The following is a 24235-nucleotide window of genomic DNA, read 5'->3' as shown; positions in this document are numbered from 1 at the left end:
AGAGGACTGAGACAGATAATAATGCAGTATTCAGCTAGATGCTTAATATTGAGCCGATGGGAGGGTACTATGCAATATTTGGCATTTTGCAGTGTCTGGCATAGGGCTTGGCTGAATTATGTCAGATAAATGAGAGTTTACTCTACATGTAAAATTTTGGTGTATTGGTACTGGTATATAAGTATTCACTTCTGTTGGTATGATACTTATGTTAACTGTGTCCATATAAAAAAAAAATCAGCAGCAAACTACACAGTATGGTACTATGTAATGTGCAAACTAAATCCCTGAAGAAGAGATGCTAAGAATCCCCGTTTGCCCAAGATTAAATGTCTCTCAGAATGAATTACCGTACCAAAACCATGCATACTGTACTCACTTCTACGCCACTCACTTAAGTACACTGGCTTGGCACCAAACACTAACAAACAACATCAGTTCAAGCACAGTGGAAGCCAAGTCACACAGTTTGATATGTGCCATCACACTGGGTCATATTCTATGTAGCTTTGGAGATTTCATAAGACTTCTTCCCTAGCATTTTACTCTGCACACTACACTTCAGTGTTCTCTTGTACAATTATTGATGTAAACTATTTCAGTATTAACCCCTCTGCTACATTTTCCTTATTTTATTCTTGCTCATTTCAGCTTAGAAATTTTTTAACCTGAGATGTTTAGAAGTAACCTTCACTGATCCTTCAGCCTGTTAGGCCTTTCCTATGCCAAATACTGTATGTCTTCTGAAAGTTGCAAGAATAAACTAAAAAAATACATTAAATGGATTCAGAAGGATAAAATTATATAAATACCATGCAAAAGAACATTATGATGTAATATGCAAAATAACTGCTAAGGAAAAGGTGCTACGAAGCCTTCTGTGCCACCTAGAACACAGACCTTTTTGACGCAGCTCGGTAGTGACGTGCGGTACTGTTAGCAGCAAGCAACAGGAAGGGTGTCCAGGGGTAACTTATTAGCTATATGTACAGGAACTACTCATCTGAAGTTGTAATAGCGTATAAAGTTGCTCACGAATTAACCCCTTTTTTCGCTTAATGTTGCTCAAGATCCACTACTTTTCACTTGTTGCTCAAAATTTGCTATTTTTCATCTGAATTTGCTCAAGATCAGCTATTTTTCACCTGGTTACTTAACATTCTCCATTTTGTCACCTATGTTTAGGATTCACACAATAAAACTTTTTGGTGTGTGTGCTTATAACCCCCTGAATATTGAACTACAGAACACTGCATCATTCAAACTAATTTCACTAGTACTGTGTAAGTATTTTGCCTGTACGCATCCCATATGTTAAGTGGGGAGGGCCTTTGACTGTAACAGCCAATTCCAGCTTAGCCTGGGGCTAGGCTACTGTAGTTAAGTTCATTTACGGGCAGATGATCAGCCTACTTCCCTTGGTGACATTACACAATTGAGAAGCCTCCAGTTGCCTCTTGGGGATCGAATCTATAGAAGGGCATCACTGACTGAGGCATCCTAACCACTAGACCACCAGGCACCTGTACCTGTGTCATATTGTGCACCAGACTGGATACCACACAAACACACACACGCACATACATCACAAAGTTTCAAGGAAAATTAAGATGTACAATACGAACATCAGCTTCATAAATAAAAGAAAATTCTATATTATGGAGAGATAGGTCATTTATAAGGATATCTAGAAAAAGCAGTGATAGTTTTGTAGTCACAGCTAAACTTGGCAATCCAGACTGTACCATCTGCTTCATAAATGTTCTTAATATGGTCAAAATTAATATTGTTCACAGCAAGAGACTGCTATTCCCAGGTTAAGCTGTGCTACATGAAACACACATTTACACTAATACTTTCATATACTTGGTCAGACATTTCGATGACACGGCCATAACACTCGTTCCAGTTGGAACTCTCAATAGTTTTGGTGCCAACACTGAACATGCCTGCTCTGGAGCTAGCTGAATCTCATCACTTCTGTAGGCCATGTGACATTTCAACACAACGTGTACAGCACCAAAGTCACCCACCTGAAGTACGAATAGCACTGTATCTGACTGGCCAATTAATATTTTCCACTATCTGAATACAAAAAAATGCTTCTAATGTTTGTTGAATCACATATTACTATGAAATGATTCAAGACTGTTCATTGGCCAAATACTGTAATGTGTTCCATTGGCCAACAAAAGCAGTGGCATGTGACAAATCACGTGTTTCCATCAATCTTGCGATTTTTGGTAAGGCTGCGGACTGCATCAGCACGATCCTCCCACTTGCTGTGCTCACGCTGAATCCGCCGCGTATTATTGGCCACAAAAGCATCAGCTTGACCATAGTTCGGGGGGTTGCCAAGTGGGTCATAGCCGAGTGTGGCCAGCATGGGGGCAATGTTGGGCATATCCTCCACCACCTCCTGTGGGATCTGGCCCACCCATTTGGTAAGAGCATCAAGGTTCACTGGCTTCACCACCTGGTCACTCGAACGTTCCACTCTAGAACAAACAGAAATGGGGTGAAGAATTAGCGATTAATTTTTTGTGGTACTGTACTGTGATCTAGCTCACCAATCTGGTGAGAGCATCATGGTTCATCGACTTCACCTGCAAACAAGCGTAATCAGAATCAAGAAATAAGGTACCGTATAATTTTGTATGGCACAGTGATAAAAAAGGTTGTGTTCAGCACTAACAAAACATCTCTTACAATATAGTAAGTCTTCATTACAAGTAGGGGTTGTTTTCCAAAATATCACAACTGTTTTCATATCATGTACTGTATCATATTGTAAATTAGACAAAACCAGAAAACCTCGTTTTATATGCCACTGTGGAGTTCTGACAGCTTTTCAGTAATCCAATGTAACTTTATATTAAAGAATATAATAATGCAACTTACAACAAGGGCTTACTGTATATAGTCATTAGCTTTAGTGTGGGCTATTACAAACCATTACCTCTATATAGTCGACATTGCAGATAAGTGAATAATTACAGTATATCATATCACTGCTCACTCCATCTATGTTTCTTATCTTCAAAATCCCAGCACCTTGTTTAGTTATTGATGCTCCATAAGGGTTCACAACATAATCCTGGTGGTAAGAACCAATCCTCTGTCACCCCCTTTTAAGGTGAGGCACTACTTACTGAAAACCAAACTACAAAGACCTTAAACTTACTTAGACAAAGAGACTCCACCCGGCTTATTAATGTGCTCCTCATGATGCAGAACAGCATCATCCCAGGGAATATCAAGGAAGTTGAGTATCTTCTTCATCCAGTCCTTAGGGTGGAGTACCAGTTGCTCATAATAGACTGGAAGGCACTTAGAGGGGCCCAACTCCTCACACTGTGTGTTCATTGTCTGTACTGCACTGTTCCATCGCTGCAGACACTGCTTGTATGATGACAGGTCAAATCCAGTGATGGTTACCTGAATGGAGGGAGAAGGAAGAGCTCAGCTGTTGTTACTGTTTTTATATTATTACTGTATTATTATCACCACCACCACAAATGTACCAGTTGTATTATTATTATCACCACCACTACTGTACCACTACCACCAACATAATCATCATCACAACCATTACTACTACTTTCTCATCATCATAATTCAATTTGCCATTAGACGTTTTAACCTGGGGACATCTATCACTGTCATTATCATTATCAGACAATATCACAGCCACCAACACTGTCATCACCAGTATTACAACACTACCATTACCATCATCATAATTCTGTTTTCCACTGGCTCCTTCACCCTAGAGAAGTTTTATATTTTTTATTATGGCTAATGCCAAATGATATTATTAAGCTTTGGTGAGATGTTTCAAGGCTGTAGATCTTAATAATTGACGTGATTAGGATAAAAAAACAGAAGAGGAGGGGATCGTTGGAGAAACAAAGAGAAAGCAAAAAAATTAACGATCTTTAATTAATAATAATAATAATAATGATACTATTAATACTACTAAATAATAATAAAAATAATCTATCTATCTATCTATCTATAGCCCGACGCCCTAATCCCGCAAAGGGTGGCCGCAGACAAAACGCCTCCAAGTCACTCTGTCACCCACCATTTGACTCCCCTCCCCCCAACTCACCCCCCCCTCCCTCATATACCTCTCAACTCCATCCCTCCACCTCATCCTCGGTCTACCCCTCCCTCTCCCTCCCTCCACCTCACCCACATACACCCTCTTAGTCAGTCTTTCACTCTCCATCCTCTCCACATGTCCAAACCACCTCAGTGTATTTCTCCTAATCTTTTCAACCACATCCACATCTACCCCACAACGTTCCTTCATTTCTTCATTCGTCAACCTGTCCCTCCATGTCACTCCGCATGCTCCTCTCAAGTAACTCATTTCCACTGCTCTCACTCTTGACTTGTTCCCCTCTTGCAAGGTCCACGCCTCGCTTCCATACGTCAGGGTAGGGATCACAATACCATCATGCAGAGACTTCTTAACTTCCATACTCACCTCCCTATTTCTCATCACTGCTTTCAGTGTGCCAACAACCTTCCTTCCCTGCTGTACCCTTTCACGTACTTCATCCCCCAAAGTTCCATCCTTACTCATCACACTAATAATAATAATAATAATAATAATAATAAAGTGAGAAGTAACATCAAAGGCACCTGGGAGACCTTAAACCTTTGACTGTTAGGGTTACATTTTGTTGTACAAAATCCTCTAGTGATCACCTGATTAAAAATACCAAATGCACCAATGACAGTGAAAGGATTAGCCTCTTCAAATTGCTGATGTCTTTCAATGTTCTACCTGTGTTACTTTGCAAAGATCCCCCCCCCCCCACTTTTGGGAGACTTCTTGTGGTGATGGGGTTACCAGAGGTGATATCTTACTTCTCCATTTGTAAGTCTTCCCAGACCTGAATAAAACCATCTGTATATGGCAAGGAACAAGATGAAAAATATGTCACTGGACTGAAAGGATTAAATATGTTGATACTGAAGCCACAAGACTCCTAACCTTGCGTGATATGATGGAGTGTACTGTGGCGCGTCCATCACGCACCATGAAGATGAACTTGGCATTAGGGAAGAGGCGTGCAAGGTAGGTGGCTGACTTCAGTGTGAATGGGTCCTTGTTACATAGTCGCGCCGCTGGCTGCCCATGGTTCACTACAATATCCAGGATGAATGATGATATGGCTTCATCCAACACCTGTTACAGAAGATGCTCTGAAGGACACTTCACAATATATGAAAATATGAAATTACTGTGTTTCATAATCAAGACTATATTTCAGGCATACCCTGGTTTAATGATGCAACTGGTTGAGTAAAAACTCACTGCTAGGCGGGGTATTGTATCTCAGGGTAGATTTAACATGCAAAGTAACGATGCATTTTTGAACCTTGGGTTTACTAACCAAGTCCTAAACCCATCCAAATTACTGTTGTCCAAAAACAAGTTTCCAGCTAACCTAAAATCATCAAAAATTTCTGGGAAAAAATCAAACTGTACCCCAAAATGACAATGTTCACCCCACCTATGACTAAAATGCATTAATCTAAGTCTAAAAATAGTTTATAAATCAACCCAAACACATAATTTATGTCTAAAATATCATAAAAATTGATTAAAAAAAAAATCCATCGTTATACAGGGGTTTAGCCATCGTTTGGAGGGGCAGGGTGGTATTTCTACCCCCATCACTATGCCAGGTATCGTATCTCGGGGTCTGCATGTACCTAGTTTCAGGCCTTTACATTGTGAAGAAGAAGTTGTTACCATTGTTACAGAACCATCCAGCATCTGTCACAGTAGAGAAAGGCTTGCGGCACATTCTAGTACTGTAAACGTTGAAGGAATTTGGCAGCAACCTAATGTGAAAACATCCAAGTCCAGTCTGTCAGAAGGAAGAGACCACCCAACACACTTTACACAGCATGTCATTCCTTCTCTCTATCTTGACCACACTGAAGATGGCAGCAACAACCTACTTCTATCATGACTTCTGCCAAAGAAGTGCTGTAGGGTGTTCTCCCATGGCTTCTATTGGCTGGATTATGGGCAGCATTGCCTCAGGCCTCGCTGTATGCCCCTAAAGACCCCTGTATGACTGGCTGTTACTGAGATGAAGGGGTAAAGTCCACCCAAAGAAAAGCCACTGTTCCTCTCAGCCTTATAAAAAAACCTGGCCCTCCCTCTTACCTCATCTGTGACGCCCGCTTCAAGTAGTCTCATGGATTCCTTGGCTGAGCGCTTCCACTGCTGGCGCATCTGTAGTATCCTGGGCACCACACGCGTCTCCTCTCCACACCGCACATCAGGGTGGGCGTCCAGCATGGCCCGTGCTAGGGTTGTGCCTGACCGAGGCATCCCACCAATAAATATCATGGCCTCACTGCGATCATATGTCTGGCCAGTTGCACCCCGCGCCTGTGGACAAAAGAGAGGTTGTTGTTGTTGTTGGTTGATGGCAGTGGTGGTGGTTTTGGATACTGTCACTGTTGTGGCACCTGGTTCAAGTAGATGTGGATCAACCGGACAACAATAATCAGGTCACTTTTACCAAGCACTCCTCTCAGAGACTGCTGAACAACTAAGAGTTATATGAATGAATTGTAATCTGTAGAAGTCACTGTGTTCTGATGAGGGGCAGCATGAAGTTGAGGGCAGTGTGGGATGTGTACAAGCTGTTTCTTGTAAGAGTACTGGCTGTCAAAGACACTAATCGTAAGGTGCTGTATGTACTGGTTTCAATCCGTAAGTGGCAGCTGGAGGTTTTCTGAGCTTGGAATGCCACACACAACAAAATAATTTTCCTACCTGTAAATGTGCTGGAGTATGCACCATAAATTAGCCTTGCAAGGGTATGTATGACTTTTGTAAATTTTGTTGCTTTAGGATACATATACTGTAATTTACCACCATTGTGCAATTACTGTAGCCTTATAAGCAAACAAGCAAAGACAGACAGATAAATAGACTGAGTGACAGACAGATAGACAGAGGAGAGGAAAAGCCAGTATGTGAGCAAGCAGAAGGTTAGAAAAGAGCCAGGTATTGCAGGAGAGCTCAAATAACGAAAAGTATCAGTAATGGGGTTAATTAATCCAGTGGTGGGAGGAAAGGCACAGAGAACAAGATTATAATGAGTAAGAAGAAGAGAGAGACAGAAAGGAATGATTAAATAAAAAATCATTTTCAGACACTATTTAACAACCCTTTCGTGACATAAAAACTACTTCATTAACTTCTCACCTATTTATTTGTGTATTTATTTATATTTTTTGTCTCAACTCTGGGCACATAAAAAATTACAAGACCCAGCAGTTCTCGTGTCCCACATACCTTAACATGTCGCCACTTAAACATTAGCACTCATCTTCTGGATTGAATACATACTAGTTAGGTGAAATGGTATATCTATTTTTTTTCATGTGGAAGGGTTTGCAAAATTCAAAACCACAAGCTGTTCTTGGTACCTGCCAGGGATCGAACTCATGTCTTATCGAACTGCAAACCACTTCTCATCCCACTTGACAAGTTCTGGACTCTTTTCACCCTATTGTTTAGTGGAGAAGAGGAGGAGAAGGAGAAGGGGGAATGGGGAGGAGAGGGAGAGGGAGGGGGAGGAGGAGGAGGAGCGAGGGGAAGGGGGAGGAGGAGGAGGGAGGGAGGGGAAGGGGGAGGAGGAGGAGGAGGAGGAAGAGGGAATTTTGAAGAAAACTGTCAGATATTAGTCTGAATATGGTGAATTCCATTCAGAGCAACAAATGTTGTCATTCAAGGAAACACCAGAAATTAAAGACAATTCTAATTAGCATGCAACAGTACTAGGCAGATGAGCATAAAAGTAATGAAGTTGCTGCATGACAGCAGTACTGAGATCCGCACTCAAATGAATGGTATGGAAATGTAGTTTAGAAACTGTTGGATGGACTCATGTCAAAAGTCAAAGCAATGGAAATAAGTTTTCTGAGTTATGTGGAGAGAAACAGAAAAACAAATGAGGAAGCTCATGAGTGTCATGGCGTTGATGTAGATGTGCTCGAAAGTGTTAAAAATATCCTGAGATGGTTTGGTCATGTGGAGTGAGTAAAGAATGAGAGACTGACTGGATGATTGTACATGAGAGAGGTGGATAAGGAAAGGGGGAAGGGAACACAGAAGATGGCAGATAGGGGTGGGGTGGAGAGGTAATGTACATGAATAAGGGTGGTGTGAATTGAAGGAAGGGCAGCCTGATGATGGAGGACAGGGTGACAGGGAGGCATTTTGTTCATCGCTATTCTCTCTGGGACCACAATATCTGGCTTCACGCTGTAGACAGGCAGACTACCTGTATGATTGCTTTGTCAGTCTGAATAGCTAACCTAGGTGCTAGACTTGACATTCACCTGCAAATTAACTTTTATGCAAGGTTAAGTTATCAAGGTTTCTATGTACTGTATTTCATTTACTGATACAAAAACAATATTTTAAAATATATTTAGGCATGACTGCAAGACTACATTTTAGTGCAGTAATGATATTAGCCTCTAGTAATGAATGAGACTGAATACCTTGTTTGCCTGATGGTTGCTCTCCATACTGCCTGGTCTCTGGCAGTATCTTTTTATTGCTCCAATGACTGTGAGGTCATTTTGATGCACTGTACCTCATTATCTTAGGTCCTGCGCACTACATGATTTTAAAAGGTGAGTATATTACACTCCTACTCTCTGAAGTACTGTGTGTTGCAATATAGTCACTAATCATTGCAATCAATAGCCAAATGCCATAATCCCAGTGAGCTGGCCACAAACAAATTGCCTCCATTGCACTTCTTGTGTAAATGCTGTAACATTAGTGTGGCATTTTTGATGTTCCTTTGCTGTGTTATAATCACATCAACTGTATATTACTATGAAATATTGTTGCTATACTTTATTACTGAGCTTGCAAACTTTATTACTGAACATTAATTTGCTAGGTAAACTTTGTATAATGCTTCTCTTGCTTCTGTATGTTGCTGTAAAAGTTCATAACACTAAGTCATGCAGCATTAATCAATCCTACAGCTTCAAACTAGACACTCCTCACTTTAAGTACAGGATGTGTGCTGGCAGCGCAGCTAAAATGCAACTTAAGTGGCACAGCCCTGTATGACAAACTTCTAACTTGGGGATGGAAGGATATAGGCACCAATACCTATACTCTTTTTACTCTAACTTAGCCCCAAATTGTCATCTCACTATCTTTATTGATGAGTAGTACCCAAAGATTAATAGTACAGTGTTAGCAAACAATACTAGTCTCAAAGTGCTATGGCAAAGAAGTTCATCATTATCATCATCATCATCATCATTATCCAGACCTCCTTACCCACTCTAGGGTAGATTAAGGCAGAGTCCAGAGAGTCAGAAAGACCTTGATGGAATGAGATACAAAACAAACTTTGCACAGCTGAATAGGCCACACTCCCATTCACTCACCATTCAAGTCCTCAGAATCCTGGTTCTACATGATGGGTCAAAAAAATTATTTTGCATGTCACTTCACATTCATCAATCCAAAAGAGTCAGTCTGATGAGACTCAAGTTAACCTCAATGACGAACTGGGTCGTCATGCGTCTGTCAACCTCTGACGCAACTATGACGACTTTGCCTGTCATCCGATGTAATCTCTAAAGAAATATTTAGGGAGTTGTCATTTTTGTTGGATGACGGGCTAAAGTGGTTGAAGCTAAGCCTGCCACAGCTGGTGCGTGCGTGCTCACTTGGTTTTCTCAGCTCAGTGTGGTGGGAGGTTCCTCACAGGTAGGATGTACACCTCTTGACCTCATGCTGAACACGTATGCTCCTTTTTCTTGCGTATATATGCGGCGTTATTTTTTAAGAAAGTATGTACAACAAATAATGCATTATTGGAAAGGAAATTTATTCTGCTATGTACTGAAGCAAAAAATATTATTACTTCTTGAATAGTTTTTTTTTGGCAAATATTTTTTTAAAGGACAGTGTAAAACTTTATCAGGTCAGCTAACTTATACTCACTTTTTTTGCATTTTATTTTGTATATATTGTCTTTTTGGACAATGTATGACAGCAAAACTCTTCATCTTCAAAATGAGACCAAAGTGGCCTTTCTATGATGAATAGTAACTTTCCTATGAGTGTTAGATGTAAAATGTCTCTACCCAACTGTTCTGAAAGCTCTCAAGCAAGAGTTATGTGCACAGCCAGAATTTACGCTCCTCCCTTCAAGGGAAAGGGTTAACAAGAGGTGCCAAACCCTAGTCTTATTCTCCTCAGCACAAAATTCATACAGCCAACTTTATTGTCTGTTCCCTAGCCTCAACAACTACCTGAAAACATTTGGACTGAAGTTATTTAGACAAAATATCCAAATGAGGATATACCAGTTATTGGTAATGTGTTTACATGCTCTGGGGAATTTTAAGTACCAGATAACAATATTTTTACTTTTGTCGTAAGTGTTCTTTTGTTTCTCAGTAGTTTCCGTTGAAGGTAGTGCACATGCTAGGTGTATTCAAAGTTAGACAGAATGCCCACCTCCAACCCCACCATGTAGTTAATGTACTATGTATTGCAACATATGTAATAAAAGGATGCCATGTACAACTAAGTTATGCACAGTAATCAATTGTAGGTGTGGCCAAGCTTGGTCAGATGAAAGTAAACCAAATATAGCTTCTTCACTTTAACTTAGTGCAAATTTTAATTTTTCTGCTGTTTATTTCAGGTAGTTCAGTGGCAGAAAAAGACATTGCCATGGCTCTACATCCTTTCCATAGCATGTCACTGTAACTAGCTGCATATTCTAGTGTTAATATATTACTACAACTTAATATTCAAGATGAAAAGATGACAGTTTTAGGAGAAGTTAAAGTATGAAGAGTATAACTTGTAATCTTACTTTAACTCTGGCCTGTGTGTGTTCGGGGCATGGCCGTGTGTGTGCACGGTAGAGAAGCACCACCACCAACACCACTGCCGCCAGGTGTGGCAGATACCGCCGTGCCATTCTCCACATCACTCCATCACAGTCCTGCAAGAATATGCATCATTCAGACTTACAGTAATCATCAAAGTCCTGCAAATATACCAGTAGGCATCATTTAAGGTTGTACTCTGACCCCTAAAAGCTGGGCTATTTTTGGAACAGTCGTTCTCTCACCACGGGCATTTTTCGGAAAACAGCCTGTTTCCAAACCTTATTATCTCGGAAACTGTAGCCGTTAGGGAAACAAATTAAAGACCATTTTACTCACCAACTCTTCTTCTTGTGAATTAAACTATCCCCAGGTCTGTAAGTCGTTGCATCAGTAAGTAAAGATGTGATGAAGAGGAGCAATTTTTGGCATGAGAGGTAGGATGTATTCGTAAGTGTGTGTGCAGCCCCAATTCTAGCTTTGCTATCAACATGATAACTTCTCCATTACTATATAAACTAGACACAGTGGCACCCAAGGCATGCCCTATGACATTATCACTGAGTCCTTTCCTAGTATCCTTGGGAGGAGGCTTGGCAGGGGTCAATGAGGCAAAAGTCCATGTGATGCGAGAAAGGAATTGGATGAGAAGGGTTAAGAAAACATCGTCTTACACCTGGCAAAGTCACATAGACGACTGAGGTATTGTTGGCTCTGCTGACAGGAGGCTCTGCTGACAGGAGTCTCTCCCTAGCTTTTGGTAACGAGATCAAGTGGCAGCCACTTCAAACTGTGCCAGGAAAACAATTGCGGTTCCTACCGACACCCAGCGGCCTCCCACCACCGCTTTTTCGTTGGTCCATACTGACACTCTTCATTTATGGGTTAAGGTAATTCTGGCATTTTGTAATTCCTCGACCTAAATAATTTATTTTGCTTGGTAAAGTGCTTGGAGGAATGTACTTTGGCTTCTGCACTATAGTTTGAATTTAGAGGTGGCCTAAGGTTTTTTATCATGTAAAATGCTACTGGGGACATAGCTCGATCTCCTACCCTTCAAAATTCTGGACTAATCGTAGCCCAGCCTTGTGGTCCTATGCTCTGAAAGGGGTAGAATTAGACTGGGCAGTTCCAATTTATGTCACTGATACAAACTATGTCGATATTAAATCAACATGATTACCAGACGAGAGAACACTTGAGGTGTACAATGCAAAACAAATGCCCAAGAATGAGGTGTTATAAAATGTACTGTATGGGGATGTTACATAATCACAGTCCACAAAATTTATTACCATGCAACTACTGCCCTGCAAATACACATAATTTAGTTCACACAACCACATGCTTATTAACATCACAGTCCACAGAGAACACAACTATTTAAGTGTCACAACCCTGTCAAAATACACCAGTACAGTACTGTTAAAGTCTTATCATATATTAGGATCACAGCCCACACAAAAACAATGTCGTATCTGTTGTCATCACAAAACATTAGTTAGTATTATTGTACAGACTTATTAAAACAAATAATTTATCACTTCAATCAAAGCACATCATTTAGTATCACAGTCCAATTAAAGCACATCATTTAGCATCACAGTGCATACAAGATATATCATTTGTACGATATGGCATTCTTAACTACAGTAGAGAGGCATTACTAAAAAAAGTTTCACTATGATAACTTCTTTTCTCTTTTGTTATAGGTACTGTACCTGGCAACACCAAGAGACCTCTTCTAGGGAAAGGGATTGAAACAATCTTCATTAACCTCTCCAGTAAGAAGACCATAGTGATGAGGTTACATGCATCCCCACAAATACATCTCCACTGCCACAGTGCTCACATCGCCTGATGGGGTGTGATGACAGGTTAGTTCTATTGTTAGCCTAGTTACTGTCTGTCATGTCAGTGTCAAGTAGAGGGCACAGCTATTTTTGCCATACAATTTGTTGTTGTTGTCCCAGGCTCATCTGAACATAATCCCAATGGAGTGCAGGCTGAATCCCTCGTTCTCCTGCAGCTCCCAACTTCCTTTTGAGGGACAGGGAAGGTTGAGGGGCATTTATATGACCAGGTAATTTTGCCACATAGTTTTTTACACACACACACACACACACACACACACACACACACACACAAAAGCATCTCATCAGCACCATACCATATAGTGCCACCATATGCCATATTGTGTCATCATAAACTGAGATATCTTGTCACCATCACTACCACCATCATCATAATCATGATCATCATCATAATCACCATCCAGCCTCATTTCTCACTCATTTGTGCCACCACATCATATCCTGTGCTATTCTGTGCCACTGTATTCTGATATACCGTACCTTGTGCCACCAGGTAATATCTAACTGTCATAATTTTATCAGATGTATGTCAGCTACTGCTGGACATTTTTACTCAGCTTCTGAGAGAGGTCTGGCAGTAAAAAATATATATATATATATATATATATATATATATTAACCTTGAACCATGATTTTAATTTCATATAGGTACAACTATTTATATTATTCTTGCTACTGCCAGAAATTAAATTTGGGGGTGACCTCATACAGTGGAAAGGTATAAACAGTCTCCTTTATCGATGGATGTCTGTTTTTTTTTTTCCCCCCCGCATCAGACGAGTTTATAGGCTACTTAGATTTGGGTACAACTCTGGCAGTGAAGGGGGTAAGAGGCCATGTGGAGGGAGAGAGAACGATTGTACTGTTGTTTAATTAGGGGAGGGGAGTTTGCTTACACTGGTGTGTGTGTCTGTGTGTGTTCCTACCTAATTGTTCTTACCTAATTGTAGTTTGCTTACACTGGTGTGTGTGTCTGTGTGTGTTCATACCTAATTGTTCTTACCTAATTGTATCTTTACAGGAATGAGTCAAGCTCGTACTGTCCAGTGTCTTAAACCATATTTATCGTACATATCCTTAAATTTGTGAATTGTTTTGGCACACACTATTTCATTCGGTAGTGCATTCCATTGATCAATTGCTCTGTTTGGGAAACTGAATTTCCTTACGTCTTTATCACCTCTCTTCTTATGCAGTTTTTTGCAGTGTCCTCTTGCTGATGCTTCTCCATATGTTAAGTAATCATTTATGTCTATTTTCTCCTTTCCTGATATGCACTTATATAGCATTATCATGTCACCTCTTTTCCTTCTCTCCTGTAGTGTTGGTAGATTAGTTTACTTAGTCTTTCTTCGTAGCTTAGATCCCTTAAGCTTGGTATCCATCTTGTAGCGGCCCTTTGAACTTTTTCAATCTTGTCTATGTGTTTTTTGAGATGAGGACTCCAGACTACTGATGCATATTCCAGGGTTGGTATGATGAATGATGTTATTATCCTTCTTAGCATGTCTTCATTTGTGTATGTGAATGCTATTCTCATATTTGCAAGCAGTGTTTACATGTTCCGTACCTTCTCTCTGATGTGGTCAGCCGGAGATAGTCTGTTATTGATAATCACACCTAGGTCCTTCTCTCTTTTTTATGTGTGTAGGGTTTTATTTCCTAACGTGTGTGTGTGTGTGTGTGTGTGTGTGAAAAGGAAGAGCTGTTTCACTGAGAGAGAGAGAGAGAGAGAGAGAGAGAGAGAGAGGTTGAACCCATTTAATCTCTCAAAAACACGCCAAGTACTTCACACCCTATAATATAAAATAATTCATGTCCAACAAAACTTAAATATACTTTAATAAAATTATCATCATCATACACACGGAAGCCAGCAGCAAAAGTAATACTTGTGATATTTAAAATAGAATTATAATATTCTTAATTCTGGGAATGAAAATATTACCATTTTCATTAGTGTGCACAATGCAGTATGAACTGTCTCAATTGATGTTATAAATGTCCTTTCATGAAAAAATATATAAATATACATACAGTACATACATACTGTGTGTGTGTATATATATATATATATATATATATATACACACACACACAGGTAGATAGATAGACAGATATACAGGTATACAGATATATACCGTAGATATATATTGTATATATGCACCAGGGGGAAACATTCATGTGTAACAACTCAAAAACCATTACAGTACTATTTTTACGGTATTACATTGCTAACCACCACCACCGCCACCACCACCTTTACTACAACTCCTCCTCCTACTACTACTACTATTACCATCTTTACCACCACCACCACCACCAGCATCAGACATGATAACACATATCTTACCCTCCTCCTAAATCGCATCACGTGGTACCCCTGAAAAAGTACACAGTGTTAAGTACAAATGCTACTACAAACACACGTACTGTACACACTCCACTAGTAATAGTTGTGTTCAGTAGTTCCTTTACATGTGTAGGGTTCCGAAAAAATGAAGCCAGATTCCAACCCGACTGAATGTTAATGGTTCGTTTAGCAAGCTCTAGATGGGTTCTAACAGCTTCGGGACAATGTAAAGAAACTTCTGATCGTCACTGTGTAGTACCAGTAGCAGCAGTAGTTGCAGCCCCGGGTTCATCTGAAACGTGAACCCCGTGAACTGCAGAATGAAGCTGGTTTTCTTCTGCAACTCACCAGCCTCCTTTTGGGGGACAGAAAGGGGACTGAGGGACGTTTGTATAACCAGGCAGCTCCAGTGGCCGGTTGTATAAGTGCCAATGCGTGAAGGAGTCCCTTTACCAGCACTGCCGCAAATATACAGTCAGCAAGACAAAAACAGTATGGTACAAATGCTACTACCAACACAAATGCACAGTGCTTCCAAAAAGTTTCTTTCCTCCGACATTTTATTTGGAAACTGCATGAAAATTTGAAAATGTTCTCCAGCAACTTGATATTTGTGTGTATTCCTGCTGTTTCTAGTCTTCTTATTATTATTATCATCATCATCATTTTTAGCGCACACACACACACACACACACACACACACACACACACACACACACACACACACACACACACACACACTCACACACACTATAAAAAACGTTCAGTGTAAAGCCATGGATCACCTGGATAAGAATGCTTTTTGGAGGCACTGTACAGTAAACAAATGACACAGACAGAAACACAAATACTTCTACAAATCACACAGACACAAACTAATCACTGACATATATAACACAAACATGGAGAGCAACACCAAATGCTGGCTTTCCAATGATGCAGCTGGTAAACAAGCACATATTACATTCCAGGGCAAGGCATCACGAACATGAAATTCCCCTAACAAAGTTCCACATAGTTTCGTCCACCCTATTCAACCTATCCATGATACTCTTACACCCTACCTGCTCACAAACACTGCCTCATATGGAGACGACATTACCATAAAACACACACACACACACACACACACACACACACACACACACACACACACACACACACACACACACATTGCAGACACAGCCTACACACTGCAACAGGACTACCTCAGCACGCTGCAGGCTTGAGTCGAGGAAACAGGCTGACCATCGCTCCAGTTGACTCCATCACACACTCATCAGCAGCAGCAAACATGAACACAGACACTCCCATCACATCCCACTTGACAATGTTTGCCACACACCCGACCTCAAAGATCCAAGAAGTGACATGACATTGGACTCACCTTCAAGGACAAGGACCACGTATTAGACATCAAGATGCAGTGCACCCCCCGACTCAGTGCACTCAGGGCAACAACAGAATAATAATAATAATAAATCCTTACTCTACAAACAATACATTAGATCAGGGATGTCCCATGCCTCTCACTGCAACTTGTAAACCAAACAGAACAACGCTCTTCACATCACCACTAACTGCACCAACACCATTTCACAATTTGTTACTGCAGCCTGTGCCAGTATAAAACATCCCTGCCATTACGTGACAGGGACACACACCACACTTAGGCACATTAAACAATCACCACACAAACATCATCAAACCTTCTACGTCATCATTCCACCTTCAGTCATTCCAACACTAGCCATAAAGAGAGGGACACTTCACGCGCAGCGCAATACAGCACCCATTGAACACTTTATTAAGCCCCCCTCTTAATATCCACCCATCGGAGGTGTCCTTACAAGGGATGATCCAGTTCACCTAGCTAGGCTTAGATCGGGACATAATCCCATCCTCCTCAGCTACCAGCTTGGGCTTGGACTGGGTGGAATCACAGACGACACGTACCGGTACCCTGCTTGTGGAACAGGCCTACACAACATAACACACATAATGCAACACTGCACAGCACATGCCACACGATGGCGCAGACAACACCAACGGTGTAGGGTACCTGTGAAACAACCCCATACAGGCAGTTGCTTACCTGCGGTCGACGGGTCTGCTTGATCTGACGGACAGGGGTTGAGGAACAGCAACAGCACATACACTAATACAAATGCAACTACTGTACATATTACAGACACTAACACTAATATAGCTACAAACTAATATATATAAATGCTACTACAAATTACACATACAGTAATGTAACTGTTACACAACACATTCTGCTGGTGATGTACACTCGACAGAATTACAGACTCCAGTTACACTTAGTACAAAAGTTACAGTCTTCAGTGATCACTACAGTCAATAAAAGTAGTACCCGTATCGTCACCCTCACAACTACACATTACCATACCTCACCACAACGGTATATACCATATTTTGCTACCACACTACAACACCTTATCGCGATACAGCAATATTGCCACACCTCACCACTACCAAACTTCATCACCACACTGCAACACCTCACCACTACCACATTTCATCACCACACAACCACACGTCACCTCCTGACACGTCACACCAGACACATATAACTCCACCAGTTAATACTAAACGTCACCACCACGACCTCGACATGCTACACATTACCTGCACTCACCACAATCCCTCTTAATTCCATACAGCTACCTCACCTTACTTCATCACACCACACTACTGCACTTCACCACAGCCCACCTCATACCATTAATCCACACACCACACTCGCCAACACCATCACCTCACCATCGCACCTCAACAACCCCTCACATCACACACTCACCTACACATCATCATAATTCTCCATACACACACTGCTACATCTCGCCACGATCCAGCACACCTAAATATCACATCCTACTCATCGTACCTCGTCTCATCTAACACATCCCACTACATTGCACCTCATTTCACCACGATCCACCTCACCAAACGGACACATCTTACTACATGTAACCTCATCTCACCACGATTCACCACACCTACCACACTCCAACATTGCCCTATTATACATCACACCACGGCACTCACCACCACCCCCGTTAGACCACACTGCCAGCCAAACATTGTCGCTACGTGGCTTTAGACACACTAGGACAGATGCGGTGTTGGTGTGGTGTGTGGCAAACAACAGATGCTCTAGTAGCGACACCTGTGGGGCTTAGACAAATGTACTGGAAAATGGGATATGGAAGGGGAGAGGAGGTGGCGGGGAAGGGGGAACAGAGAGGGCAAAGGAGAAGAGAAAGGGGGATAGGGGAGGGGAGAGGGGAATGTGAAAAGGAAAGGGGGATGTAGAAGGGAAGGTGAATGAGAGAGGAGGGGGGGAGGGGTTGCGGTTGAAAGAGGTAAGACTGTGGTGGAGACACGGGGAAAGTGAGGGCGGGATTGCTAAAAGTGGTATAGTCTTGTGGGGTTAGAGAACGGGAAGAGGTTAGAGGGGGTTTGGGGTGGGGGAAGGGTGGGGAGAGGTATGGGATGGAAATAAACAAATGAACTTAGGAAGAAAGGGGGTGCAGTGGAAGGTAAGAGGGTGGTGATGAGGTGGCAGAGGCAGGGGGGAAGGAAGGGGGGGGTGAGGGAGTGAAGGGCTAAGGTTGAGGAAAAGGTTGCTGCTGCTTAACCCCAGTCTGTCTGGCCGAACAGACCCGTCAACCACAGGTTGGCCACTGCTTCCTTGAGGCCGTCCTACAGGTACAATACAGCAAGGCCAATAAGACCCGGCACACCCTTGGAATAGACTGTGCCTCACCAGGGTCAGACTAGGGTTCCTCCCACGGCGACGTGCCGGGAAATATGAGGAAGTTTAGCTCTCAGATGGACGCCTAAGTTGCTCCAACCATGGTGCACAGCGACACCACGTGTAGGGGAAGAGTGAAAAATAATAATTATGGAATGGTGGGTCAAAAAGTGAAGAAAAAAGAGGAGCAAGATGAAACAGACTGAAGAACTGTGTGTGTGTGTGGGGGGGGGGAGAAAATGAAATATGGTGTGGTTACAAGTGGGGAAGACAGAGTAGGACACAAAATGGAGTAAAATAATCAATACAGGAATGGAGGTGAGGATTGGGGTATGGCGTAGGGATGTGAAGTAACAGTGAAAAATGATATAAACGATAAGGAAATGGAGATATGGAGGAGCATAGGGGCGAGAACAAGTGAGAATGGAGGTGGAGATGGGAAGGGTTGGGAAGGGTTAGCAGGTGGGGGCACAGTGTAGAGACTCACTGTGGGTGGGGGGGAGGTGGAAAGGGGGAATAAAGTATGGTGGGGTTACAGGTGAAAAATGTGGAAAAGAAAACGGAGTAAAACACAATAAGAAGCAGGAAATGGAGGTGAGGGGCGGGGGGGGGGGAAATGAGGTATTATAGGGAAGTGAAGGATGAGAGAGAGAAAGAGAAAGAGAGAGAGAGGTGAGAGGGTGGGGGTGATTGAGCTGCCGGTGTACAAGTGTTAGGGAAAGACTGATGTTCCATGTTATTGTTTTGGGGTGAATGTACTTGTGTGTGTGGGGGGGGGGAATGAAGACGAAAAGAAAGTTAAAGAAAAAGAAGAAATGGAAAACAACCAAACAGAGAGACAGAGTGAGAGAGCAAGTCACTGATCAAGTTACACCACAGGCGTTTGTTTGGGCTATCTTCATAGAAACGTGCTCGCTCTCTCTCTCTCTCTCATTATCATCAACATATCTTCATTTTCTTGTATTCCCTCCTGTCTCGTTATTTCATATATACAGGACACAGAGTCGTATTATCGTAGGCTTATGAGGCACCCAAGCAATTCTTTTTTTTTTTTTCCTTTTTTATACTCTTTCTCCTCAATAATTATACTTTCTCATTATTTACACTGTCCAAATTAACTTTTTCCGCCAGGGGACACCATTTTGAATTTATCCTTGCTGTGTTCCATTTTATTCACCCATGGGGAGACTTTGTAATACGAGTAGATGAGGTTGGGTGCTGCTTTGAGCTGTATTAATCTCCTGACTACAAGAGGTTTCCCAGAAGTTGAATAATACAGTTTGTCAGTACTAATAATACAACAAAGACGACTACAGATAAAGTTAACGACATATGGAAGAACATGTATAACTTCATCGGCAAGGAAGAGGTGGCAAGTTAGGAAGGTGGCAAGTCAGGGAGGTGGTAAGTTTGGGAGATGTTAAGTATGGGAGGTTCCTGTAGTCTATACATACTGCCAATACACAGTCAGCCATATGGCAGCAGTTAGTGGCGTACACCCTAGCTACACTGACATATACAGCCGCATGCTCGTGGTGTTAGTGGCCTCCCTGATCCCTGACGCCTTACCAGTTACTTTCATTATCATTTACATCGACAAGAAACTGCACAAATAACATACAAGAAAATACTATACTCTTTTTTTAATCTAACTTGGCCTAATTTTGACATCTATCCATCTTGAATAAAGAGTTGTAGCAAGATATTTACACCAGAGTATGATGCTAGTCACGAGGCAATGCTATGGAAAGGATGCAGAGCCACAGAATTGTCTCTCTGCCGTAGAATCACGTAAAATAAGCTGGAAAAGGAAATTATGGGAAAGGATAGTGCGAAGAGAGTATAACATGCCACCATACCCCGCTAGCCTTTCTACTTTATACTGAACTTCGGAAAATCAGTAGCCCGGGTCTCAACAATACGCCTCCAGAATGTGTCATAAAGCACAATCGGCGTGTACCGTAGTGCGTCACCAAAAAAGTACCTTTCCGATGGCTGTAGGACGCAAATGTACGAGAGATTATTTTCACCGTGGGGGTGACAATGAAGTTATCAGTACTTGCGTCGATATTTTCAGTGTTCGGTGAAACTCCAAAACCTCCATCGTCATCGCATGACACACACAGCTACAGATACGCGGAAGGCAGTGGTCACAAACAGACTATAATACGACACTGCGGCGTAACCCAAACCAAACATATACTTAGCGGCACTTTGACTCATCATTCTGTTTGGCGATATTAGCAGAAACGGGCAACTTGACTGAAACTTGAGGGAAGTGAGATGGAAGCAACTCAACCTACACACCTTTTTTTTTTTTTTTAAAGATATATATGTATCCGACTCTGGGCTCGTACGTTCGGCAGGGTTCTCTAGTAATGTGAAATGGGTAGCATGTGGAGCTGCTGGGTATCAGGGAACGGACTGTCAACTCTGCCCAGAATTGGAAAATAAAAAAGACGAAGAAAGCACGGCGCCGCGCATCTCTTCCACCATTAATATCTGTCACCATTATCTGCTTGATTGTCGTGTCTTGTTTCCATCCTCCTAACCCCCTATGGTTTTACCTGTCACTGCCATGATTTTTCTGCTTTATTCTTGTTACCTCTAGACGATATGTTTACTGCTCAGAAAAGTAACTGTAGGGTGAAAAGGTTAGTCTCAATTGAACCCTGCACTACGATTTCATGCCTATGAGACGATTTTTTATGGCTTATGAAGGATAACTGAAGTGAAGGGGTTAGGTGACCCCTTAAGTACGATGGCGTCTAGTTTTGGCTTGTCAACTCCCAGAACATTCATTCATTTATTTGCTGATTTATTTATTTTGTAGCTTAGAAATGTAACTACTGTTTAGTTCTTTCACTCTAACTTGTCCCAGAATTTCGTCCATTTGCAGCTTAATTCATGCACTTCAGTGGCAAAAACGGACAGTACTACGGCTCTACATCTTTTCCACAGCATTTCTTGGTGTCAGTCTATTCTTACGACTCGGCATGCAAGATGGAGAGGTGGGAATTTTAGGTCAAGTTAGAGTAAAAAGAGTATATAGGCAAATAACACGTGGTCATCTTTAACCCCTTCAGTCCGGTGCCGTATTGCTGTTTTTATCCCTGCTATAATCTTTAGGTGATTTTCTTAAACTCGGGAGACTTTTCGAATTGGAGGAATCAGACACGGCCTTCATTAACCTCTTCATTACAAAACTACTCCTTTAATCGTTAGCAGATTTTTTTTTTTTTTAATGCAAGGAGGAAGGCACCATAGGCCAGACGCCCGCAAACTTTTCCAAAGAAAAAACAAAAACAAGATAACAGAGAGTCAAATTCAAGATCCGTTCATTTCAAGATGCCTGGACACTACGTTTGAAAGACTGGAGATCATAGGCAGTAGGATATATAGACAAAGGAAGACAGTTCCAGAGTTGACCTGTTGCATACATGACGGACTGAGAATTACGGTTAACTCTTGCACTAGAGAGCTAGACTGAAAATGGATAAGAGTTTGTTGCTAGACGGGTGCTACGCCCTGGCGTAGTGGTGGAGGGATGCTAGCAGACAGTTCAGAGGAGCAGTGACCATTGAAGACGTGATAGAAAAGATGTAAAGATGCAACAATGCAGCGGAGGGACAGAGGTTGAAGGAAGCCAATAAGAGGAGGAGAGTTAATGAGATGAAAGGCCTTTGACTTCACCCTGTTGAGAAGAGCTGTATGTGGGAAGCCTCCCCACACGTGAGAGTTGTACTCTATACAGGGGTGTATAAAACCCGTGTATGAAGTCAACAACTGTGCAGGGGTAAAGGAGGCGCGGAGTCTGCTTAGCACACCTAATCTCTTTGGTGCTATCTTGATTAGGATAAAAACAAAACCACCGATTATAAGGAGTTAAGATAATTTTTCTCTCGTAACTAAGATACATCACTGCAAGGAGACCTGATGACAGCTTATTTTGCACTTTCATTTTCTTGCCCTTCCTATAAAAAAGAAATCTTACAGTAGCTGCGGCTGGGAAATAACTGTAAAGAAGAAAAATGGACACGGAAAGTCTATAGCAACGCCGTTTCAGTAATCTTAAGTTTGTTTCTGTAGGATGAACAAAATACAAGGAAACAATTTATCTCCTCCTTTCCTTGGCCGTCCAACCAAAACAAATCTCAGCAACCCCCAGATAAGTCGTGGCTGAGTGTGTTTATGTGTCTGGACCTTGATCGTCTTGTATTTCTCAGGAGCAAGGATGCGGTCAAGTGGGTCTCGATCTGCACTCAGTTTAAAGGCAAAAAATTACAGATCTGTATTCTTTACGTCTTGATTATGCCCAAAGATTCAGTCCAGTTACATTTCTTATTTCATTTTATTCTTCTACCTCCAGACGATTTTATTAAGGTTGAGGGGGCTTCGTTTAATCTGATGGCTTAGCTATGGCCATCCTTCCCTGCAAGAGATCTCCCCTCAACTGAGTAAAATCGTCTGGAAGTATCAAAAATAAACTGATCCCTCCATGCCAAAGATCTCCCCTAAGCTGAGGAAAATCGTCTGGAGGTAACAAGAATCCATCCATCCATCATCCAATCCTACATTGCCCCGTGAGGAGCGTAGGAGCCCGGGGCTAGGCAGTTGGTCCCGACATTTAAGATGAGAGTGACCAGCCTCACTCATCCCTAAGTGGCACTACATGAGCAATCAACCCCAACCATCCCATGGATATAAATCTTCACCGGCTCAATCCGATTGGAGCGCAATAATTACTCACTAAACAATCAGGCGCCAAAATTTGGTTATATGGTTACCACCCAGCGTAGTAAATGGTTTCCTGTGTACAGGAAACCATTTGGCTTGTCACTCAATGTAGAGTCACCCACAGGCAGAAGAAAGAGGAAAGAATGAAGGAAAGAAAGACAGAAGAGGGAGTGTAAAGTCACCCGTAGGCAGAAGGACAAGGAATGAATGAATGAAGGAAAGACAGAAGAAGATGGAAGGAAAGAAGGATGGAGAGGAAAGGGCAGACACCTGAGAGCAGCAATACATCGAGTGAGTGGATGGTGAGCGCCCCCACCTACCACTGGCAACAAGAATAATCTAAAAAAAAATAATGTACGTTACCGGATTCAATGGGTTAACATTTTCACGCTCCGAAGATTTACCAGGCTGAATAAAATCGTCTGGCATTTGATGGAAGTTTATTAAATCGTACCTCGGCCTTGAGCGAGATAGTGGTACCGGTTGTAACATTCTCAGCCTCCTTAGACTCACTCCCGCCTGAACAGAACTGTCGGACGTAAAGGCCTTTGGTTCCTTCTTCCT

At 41.9% G+C, this 24235-nt stretch overlaps 1 protein-coding gene across 1 annotated transcript in view; it reads right to left on the bottom strand.

Annotated features, from left to right (window-relative positions):
* Positions 1–2053: 2053 nt before the first annotated feature.
* Tpst (tyrosylprotein sulfotransferase) overlaps positions 2054–24235 on the bottom strand; it is a 29036-nt gene continuing 6854 nt past the window's right edge. The window contains exons 2-6 of the mRNA XM_080275039.1: positions 10911–11042; positions 6197–6424; positions 5009–5203; positions 3185–3438; positions 2054–2498 (exon numbers count right to left, since the gene is read on the bottom strand). Of these exons, the coding sequence (XP_080131165.1) occupies positions 2213–2498; positions 3185–3438; positions 5009–5203; positions 6197–6424; positions 10911–11027 (1080 nt within the window). The 5' untranslated portion in view covers positions 11028–11042 and the 3' untranslated portion in view covers positions 2054–2212. The remainder of the gene's footprint in view (positions 2499–3184; positions 3439–5008; positions 5204–6196; positions 6425–10910; positions 11043–24235) is intronic.

The sequence above is a fragment of the Coenobita brevimanus genome, chromosome 60 (genome assembly GCF_032717465.1).
Source record: "Coenobita brevimanus isolate Jiangsu-jjx chromosome 60, ASM3271746v2, whole genome shotgun sequence".
NCBI lineage: Eukaryota > Metazoa > Arthropoda > Malacostraca > Decapoda > Coenobitidae > Coenobita > Coenobita brevimanus.
Note: the sequence above shows the minus strand (reverse complement) of the source record. Positions and strands in the feature narration are given on the sequence as shown.